This window comes from Lathyrus oleraceus, chromosome 1 (assembly GCF_024323335.1).
Source record: "Lathyrus oleraceus cultivar Zhongwan6 chromosome 1, CAAS_Psat_ZW6_1.0, whole genome shotgun sequence".
Lineage (NCBI taxonomy): Eukaryota > Viridiplantae > Streptophyta > Magnoliopsida > Fabales > Fabaceae > Lathyrus > Lathyrus oleraceus.
The window spans coordinates 42,701,015-42,709,701 of NC_066579.1; the positions used below are offsets into that span (position 1 = coordinate 42,701,015).

Sequence of the window (8,687 nt, forward strand, 5' to 3'; positions counted from 1 at the left end):
TAGTCTCAATTGTTTCATCATCTTCCATTCTGAATGCCTCGTACTTCTGGATTAAGTCCAAGACCTTTGTCTCCTTTACTTGAGCATTCCCCTCATGAGTCATCCTCAGAGAGTCAAAAATGGATTTGGTAAAATCTTTGTTTGTTATCTTCTCATACTCAATATAAGAGATAATATTTAGAAGTATAGTTTTGGTCTTGTGATGATTTTTGAAATTCTTCTTCTGTTGATCAATCATAACTCTTCTTTCTAGGTTATTTCCTTTAGCATTAATTGGGTGAACCTAGCCATCGACTACAAAATCCTAGAGATCAACATCATAACCAATAAAGAAACTTTTGATTCTATCTTTCCAATGATCAAATTTATCACCATCAAATATTGGTGGTTTAGCACTATAGTGATCTCTCTCATTGTTGTTAACAATGTTAACAGTGTTAGCAGCGGTCATTATTTCTCACACTTAACTAGATCGATATTGAACATGGTGAAGTGTTGATAAAACTTTTATTACAATTAGAACCAGAGCTATAATGCCAATTGAAGGTGTGAAAAACACAAGAAAGAGGGGGGGGGGTGAAATGGGTTTTAAAACAAAAATCTTTTACTCAACTCAAGAACACCACTCAAATGCTAATCAACAAAGAGATAAAAACACAAGTATCTTTATCCTGGTTCGCTTGAAACTTAAAGCTACTTCAGTCTACACGCCAAATTGATTTTACCTTATACAAAAGGACATAATGCAGTATAATAAACTGATTACAATAATCACAAAGAATACCCTTCTTTGTCTTCTCAACGATCCGATTATACCCTAGTCTCCTTAAGGAAAGATCAAACAAACAATGTGAATAAAAGTTTGTGTGTTTACAAGATGCTTCTACACAAGCAGATTTTACATAAATGAAATGCAAAACTTAAAAAAATGTGTATAAAAACTTATAACTTTTCACAAAGAAAATATACTTATCAAAAGTTGTAGTGCTTCAACAGGAATTATGTTTTCTTCAAGTCTCCAAGTCCCACTTATATAGCATAAGAAAAAGACCGTTAGAGGGAAAAATGGGGTAACCAAATAGAGCGGATGTTCACTGTTGGATGGTGAAAGGAGTGATACTACGTACTATCCTTCGCCCACAAATTCAGTGACAAATGTGATGTATAGTACTGTCCTTGCCCATGATATCACATACTATTTGATGTGTACCCATTTGATATTATCTTCAAGTTCATTGGCTTCTGATGAAAGTTGATGAAGCATGAAATGAAGAAATATAAAGCTGGATTCAGAAACTTCAGAATCTTCGGTCAAAACCTTGACAGCGTCAACAGTCTGGCTTGAGATCTTCAGTATCTTCAAAATCTTCAAAGTCTTCAGAATCTACAGTCCGAACCTTGATAACCTCAACGTCTGGCTTGAGATCTTCAGAATCTTCAGCTAAGTAACAAAACATCAGAAGCTTTCCAATCTTCTGAAGCTTGATAATCAGAGTCATATCTAGAAGCTGAAGTGGAGAGAATGTTACAGCAACAACCTAGCGTCTCTTCAAAAACTTTTCAGGAGTGAATCATCACAGAAGAAGAAAGAGAATTATAGCAATAACTTGATATCTTTCAAAACTTTTCAGAATTTTTCGAAAACCTTTTTCCACTACACACCGCCCCACCTCAAAATCCAAATGATCGTATTATGTGTATTGGGTGACTTTCAAAATCAAGTCATTTTGTTCAAATTTTCTTGAAACCAGAATGTCATATACCACTTACATCACCGGAGTGGACGACTCATTCAACAACAAAAGTCGAGACTTTGTTGGATCATTTTAGAAAGGATTTAAGGGTTCGAGAAATTGAGCAACACTGAAAGAGAATCAAATGCACAAAAGTCCAAGGGGGTACCATCAATAGATTTAGCCGACGACATATGTTTCGATTCATTTCAGTTTCTTGTTTTACCAGACCAATAAGTGTATGTTGTGTCTAAACATAAATGAAGTGTTATATATTCATCCTTTGTTCATATTTTATCTTAATGCATTTTTTATCTTCCCCAATAACAACATTTATGTTTTTTGTAAATGAAAAACAGGCTCTGTTATAGGTCCTGTCTTGAAAATGGTTCAGGAGATGTTCCGGAGATGTATCTCCAGAACAAGATAATAAGGTGCGATTCTAGACATATATCTCCGGAATAAACATGTCAGTCATTGAGTGGTCCATATTGATCTGTGGCTTCTATAAATTAAGGTGCTCTTATGTTATATTTCACACAAACTGAAAATGTCTCAAATGTCGCTGAAATTCTGGTATCAGATATGAGATGTCGAAGGTAATGTCACGACACTAATATCTAAACAACAGATGAAATATAAACAGAATAAAAAGCATTAAACAATTGAAAAATGACACAGGCAATTGTTAACCCAGTTCGGTGCAAACACACCTACGTCTGGGGGCTACCAAGCCAGGAAGGAAATCCACTAAACAAAATTAGTTCAAAGACTCTCAGTAAAAAACTTCAAGTTACAGTCTTTCACCTAATCTCTACCCGTGTGACTTCTATCTAAGAACTCTTAGATATGAGGCCCTACAAACTCCCCCTCAATCACAACAGTGACACTAGAACAAATACGACAAAGAAAGAAGACACACTTCAACGACACACACTTGATATTGCTTAAAAGCTTCAATCAAGTAAGCAAATACACTCGTACTTCAAAGCTTAGAGTGGACAAATTACAACTCAAAACTCAGTCCAATTCACAAATCAACAAGATGAATGAATGGCTCACAATTCACAAACGTACATTAGGCTAACAACCCTAATACTAACTCACTTCAACGTTCGTATTTTCTGTACAATCACACAGGGTTCACATGGTCTTTAAATAGAAGCTTTCTGAATGGGCCTGGGCAACATGAAACCCTAATTCTTTTTAACGCGTATTCCTTAGGAATTAGTAACAAATCATTCCTCTTTGGGAAACATAATATTTTGGTTTTAAATAAAATTACTCCTTGAATAATGCATGCAATCTCCACATAGGCACTCAAAGATTTGCATGAAAAGCATAATAACAACATACATAACATTCAGACTGAATGTTCTGTATGCACATGTTGTAACATCGGGTCTGACATCTTGAACAATTCTTACACAACCATAACAAACAACCTGCAGAAATCTAATGTCACATGTCAAGACAACAAGCGTGACTTCTTGTGATAACACTTAAGTTTTACCAAAATTGATGCCAATACATAGAACCAACAAACTCCCCCTTTGGAAAATTTTGGCTAAAACAAACAACATATCACACATTCACAAGAACTCAATCAAAGTATCAAATAGCAGCAGAAGTAAACATACACACATTACTAGCAAAAATAACAACTAGTAAACACACAAGCGCTTGTACTCTCCCTCAAGTCCATGCAACATTCTAGAACACAACAACTCCGTCAACAACCACACTACTTCACACAAACAGACCACAAAGAATTCTCCCCCTGTGCCAAACAAACAAACACCATAATTCTCCCCCTGTAACAGACAAATAGAGCACCAACAATAGCTAAGCAAAGATACTCAGCTACATCTACAACTACTTCTCCCTCTTTTTAGCCAAAAGAGACCAAAGAGACAAAATAAATGTCCATCTAGTCATAAACCGAAATACCAGAAGTTAAAAAGTTACAACACCAAGTTCATACACAGCTGAAAGAATGCTGAGAAACAAACCACAAAAAACAAACAAATCCACTAAAACAACAACAAACAGCCAAGAAAATCATCAAAACACGAGGGACCAAAGCCAACAGAGCTACTTAGTAGAGCTTGAGTTTGCAGCTTCTTCATCAGCACCAGAACCAGAATTGCCACTGGCATCATCATTATTTGCAGACCTCTCACTAGAGGTGTGGGCTTCAGCTTCTTCTTCATGGTTGACATTAGCATGATCAATATTTTCACCCTTAGCCTGCTCCAAGCTTACAATCAAGGCTTCCAACGATTTTCTTCTAGCTGTGGCTATCCTTATCCCTTCACCTAGCTCTTTGCATGTCTCCTTAAGCTCTGCAATAGCTCCAACTTTTGAGGCTGGCCTCTTCATGGCAGATGTCAGGACAATATCCTCGACATGACTTCCTTCAAACAGTTTGTAGTGTACAGACAGAGCAGGTTTTCTTCTACTAGGTAAGTCATTAGAGCACAGAATACCAGGATGTTGATTCAAGATAATTCCACAGATCATAGAGGGAAAAGCAATTGGCAGCTTAACAACATTAGTAGTTGCATGCTTGATGATTTGTTCAAACATAAATATACCATAGTCAAAATTCACTTTTGTTCCAACAACAAAAATAAACCTCCCAAGAGTATTAGCAATGTTGGAGATATGGTTGGTAGGGACCCAGTTGGCAGCTCCTATTTTATGCAGGATAACATACTTGACAGTTAACTTCCCAGCAGGAAGATGCTTTTTAACAGGCCAAACTTTCACCTGCCTAGCTGCAATCTCCCTACAGACTTGATTATCGGTAACTTCTAATTCTCCTACACCCTCAATTTTTCTACCTAGAAAATTATTAATAACATTAGGAGAGAATGTTATACACTTACCCCTCACATACACCTTACAGAACTCCTTGTTGTTCTTATCAGCAATATCCTCAGGAATGTTAACAATAAATTCCTTAACTAAACCTTCATAGCATGGAGAGAACCCAGCAACAATTTTCAACAGCCCAACAACTTTTATCAGGTCCATGACCTCCTTGACATCAACAACATCTTTTCCCAACTCCCTTTCCACAGCTACCCCTCTCTGAATCACAAATTTCCACTTAGCAGCTCCATCCTCAAGATGGAAGGAGATGTTATCCAAACGAACAGCAGTGACTTTAACAGGAGACTTCCTAACAGTAGTTTTCTTTGCAGGCGAGATGTCAGGGACATCTTCCTCAACATTCTCTTCAGGCTCAGAATCATCTCTGACCTTCCTCTTCTTTACTTCAACCTTGCTCCATGGTTTGGAGGAACCAATACCAACAGTCTTCTTGGATTTTCTAGCTAACATAAGTTCAGCCATAAATTTTCCTTTGCGAGTCTTCATGCGTTTAGCCACACTTGTCTTCATGTGATGAATCAAGATTCCCTCTTGATCATCAGAGCTACCATCCTCTAGATCAATCACAACATTTACATCATCATGCTTCTCATAGTGGGAAGCACTAGCAATGTGAGAAGCCACAAATTTCCCTTTTTCAGACATGGTCTATCCTAGAGAGCGCAACCCTTCAGCGGCCAAGTCCTTGTCAGAACTGGAAGAATCATCATCCTTACCATTATGTTGTTCAACCTCAAGAGAGGGGTACATTTGAGAAAGGGGAGTAGAAACTCCTTTCACAGGATGGCCTTCATTGAGAATCCTAGTGACTAGGTCTCTTATAACACGATCAGTATAGTGTGTTCCTTCCTTAGAGTTAGTGGCAGGAGTTGAACCAGAATGAATACTATAGGGATTACCTTGATTAGAACATGTAGAAGCGGAGGCATCAATGGAGATGGGTTGGTTTAAATCAATGTGTGCGTCAGGAATAACAGAGAGAGGAGCAATATCCAGAATCTCATCATCAGGGATGCCCATGGGAGGAGCCCTAACGTTTGGAGTAGACCTAGTAATTTTTGAAGCAAAGGTATCTTGATGTTGTGACATTTTGGAGTTTTTTTGGAAAAAATAATGTTGCCCTAGCATAGGTTTGTGGAGAAGGAAAAAGAAGATGGAAGAGCTGGAGTAGTTAATGATGTTATGGGGGTAGCGTGTGAAGATGGAATAGATAGTATTTCCAAAACAAAGTGAAGATTTCCCATAATAAGGACACTTTATTTTAAGACAATAGGTAGTAATTTGATTACTTTTTCCACTCCAGATTAATTGCTACAAGTTTTCATAAATGCAAATCCCTAATTTCCCTCTCAGGAGTTCAAATTGATTGGTATCCAAGGCCTTTGTAAAAATATCAGCTAACTACATCTCAATAGCAACATGCTCTAAGACAACAGTCTTATCCTCCACAAGTTCTCTAATAAAATGGTGACGAATATCAATATGTTTGGTCCTGTTGTGCTGAATAGGGTTCTTTGAGATGTTTATAGCACTCAGGTTATCACGGTACAATGTCATGACATCTTGTGTGACATTATATTGAGTAAACATTTGTTTCATCCACACCAGTTGAGAACAACTACTTCCACCTGCTATGTATTCAGCTTCAGCAGTAGATAGCGAAACATAATTTTGTTTCTTACTAAACCACGATATTAAGTTGTTTCCCAAGAAGAAACATCTTCCTGATGTGCTTTTCCTATCATCAGCACTTCCAGCCCAATCAGTATCACAATATCCAGACAACACGGATTCAGATCCATGAGTGTATAGCATCCCATAGTTACAAGTGCCATTGACATATTTCGGGATCCTTTTCACTTGGTTGATATGGCTCACCTTTGGTTCAGCTTGATATCTAGCACATACACCTACAGCAAAAGCAATGTCAGGTTTGCTTGCTGTAAGATATAGTAGACTCCCTATCATGCTTCTGTAGAGACTTTGATCCACACTGACACCATTTTCATCTTTAGACACCTTCAAATGAGTAGGAGCAGGTGTCCTCTTGTGGCTTGCATTCTCCATGTCAAACTTCTTTAAAATATTCTTGGCATATTTACTTTGAGATAGAAAGATAGAATCTTCCATATGCTTGACTTGCAGGCCAAGAAAATAGGTCAGTTCTCCAACAAGGCTCATTTCAAATTCAGACTGCATTTGCTCAACAAAATGTTGAACCATCTTACTTGAAATCCCACCAAACACAATATCATCCACGTAGATCTGAGTAACCATGAGATTTCCTCCTTCATCTTTGACAAATAAAGTCTTATCAATGCCTCCCTTTTTGTATCCATTATCAATGAGAAATACTGTGAGTCTCTCATACCAAGCTCTAGGAGCTTATTTTAACCCATAAAGAGCTTTCCTCAACTTATACACATGCTTTGGAAGATTTGGGTCTGTGAATCCCTTTGGTTGTTCAACATATACTTCCTCATTCAAGTAGCCATTTAAGAAGGCACTTTTCACATCCATTTGGAACAGTTTAAACTTCAGAATACATGCCACTCCTAGCAATAATCTAATGGACTCCAGGCGAGCTACAAGAGAAAATGTTTCATAAAAGTCATCTCCTTCAACTTGAGTGTATCCTTGTTCTACCAATCTTGCTTTATTTTTAGTAACCACACCTTTTTCATCATATTTATTCTTGTAAACCCACTTTGTTCCAATAACATTTATTCCTTCAGGTCTCTTAACCAATTCCAATACTTCATTTCTCTTGAATTGGTCTAACTCTTCCTGCATGGCATTGATCCAGAATTCATCAGTTAAGGCTTCTTTAACATTCTTAGGCTTAATCTTTGACACAAAACAGGCATGTGAGATCACTTCTCTTGATCTAGTGGTGACCCCTTTATTTGGATCTCCTATAATGAGATCTTTAGGATGATCCTTCTGAATTCTGATAGAGGGTCCCTTATTTACTTGATCAGCTTCAGGTTCAGCTTGAGTGGACTCACTCTCACTACTTTTATCAGGGAGTTCAATTGGGGCATCATTCAGAAATATTTCAACATCGTCAGTGACATCAGTATCTTGATCATCAACAACAATATTGATAGATTCCATCATAACTTTAGTTCTGGAATTAAAAACTCTAAAGGCTCTGCTGTTTATTGAGTAGCCCAGAAATATTCCTTCATCACTCTTGGGGTCCATTTTCCTTCTTTGTTCACGATCAGCCAGGATATAGCATTTACTACCAAACACACGGAAGTATTTGACAGTAGGTCTTCTTCCCTTCCAGACTTCATATAAAGTGGTTGAGGTCCCTTGTCTTGTCGCGGGGTTTTCGTTACCTTTAGGTTTATTGACTAAACCAAAAGTGAACATACAATTCGAGTCGCCACCACACTTTTATTTGTCCAAAGAAAATGCTAAAAAGCGAACAAAAGCCAAGGTAAGAAGTTTTATCAAATCAAAAACTAATAAAAATGTCAGAGATCTAGGTAAGGGGGTTGGTTATGAAATGGGAAGGTTTTACGCACCCAAAACATCCTTAGTACTCTAAGGAAACCCTTTTTGCAAATATGTGTTGTAGGTTGGTATTTGTGAAAAGATGTGCAAAAGATTAGAGGGATGAGAAGAGAATAGATTATACTTACAAGTTTGTTGTTTGAATGGATGAACGCATTGCCTACGTACCATCACAAAGGAGGATCAAAACCTCGTAGTTCGGGGTAACAATCACAAAGATTGGTGAATTGATTTTTTGCTCAAAAGCCTTAAGGTCTTTTGTTATCAAAGGGAGAAAACTCAACCTAAACCAACAATCCACCATGTGAGGAGAGCTTCAACATACTAGTGAGGGGTTAACCCTATAATAAGTATGGAAGACTTATAATCCAATCACTAAGGATGAGGTGAGATTTACATCAACCACTATGATAACTCAAACCTATGACTAATGTTTATGAAATGGTTTTAACAAAGGTGGCCATTGGAACCACAAAAACAACTTGAAATGAGTTATATTTACAAGTTAAGTTATTTACAAAATGAAGTCAA

General features: G+C 37.3%; 1 protein-coding gene across 1 annotated transcript; it reads right to left on the bottom strand.

The window, feature by feature from the left end:
• Positions 1-3,827: 3,827 nt before the first annotated feature.
• On the bottom strand, positions 3,828-5,276 carry LOC127090059 (uncharacterized). The gene has a single exon (XM_051029384.1). It carries the CDS (start codon positions 5,274-5,276, stop codon positions 3,828-3,830), a length of 1,449 nt encoding a protein of 482 aa, XP_050885341.1.
• Positions 5,277-8,687: the final 3,411 nt, after the last annotated feature.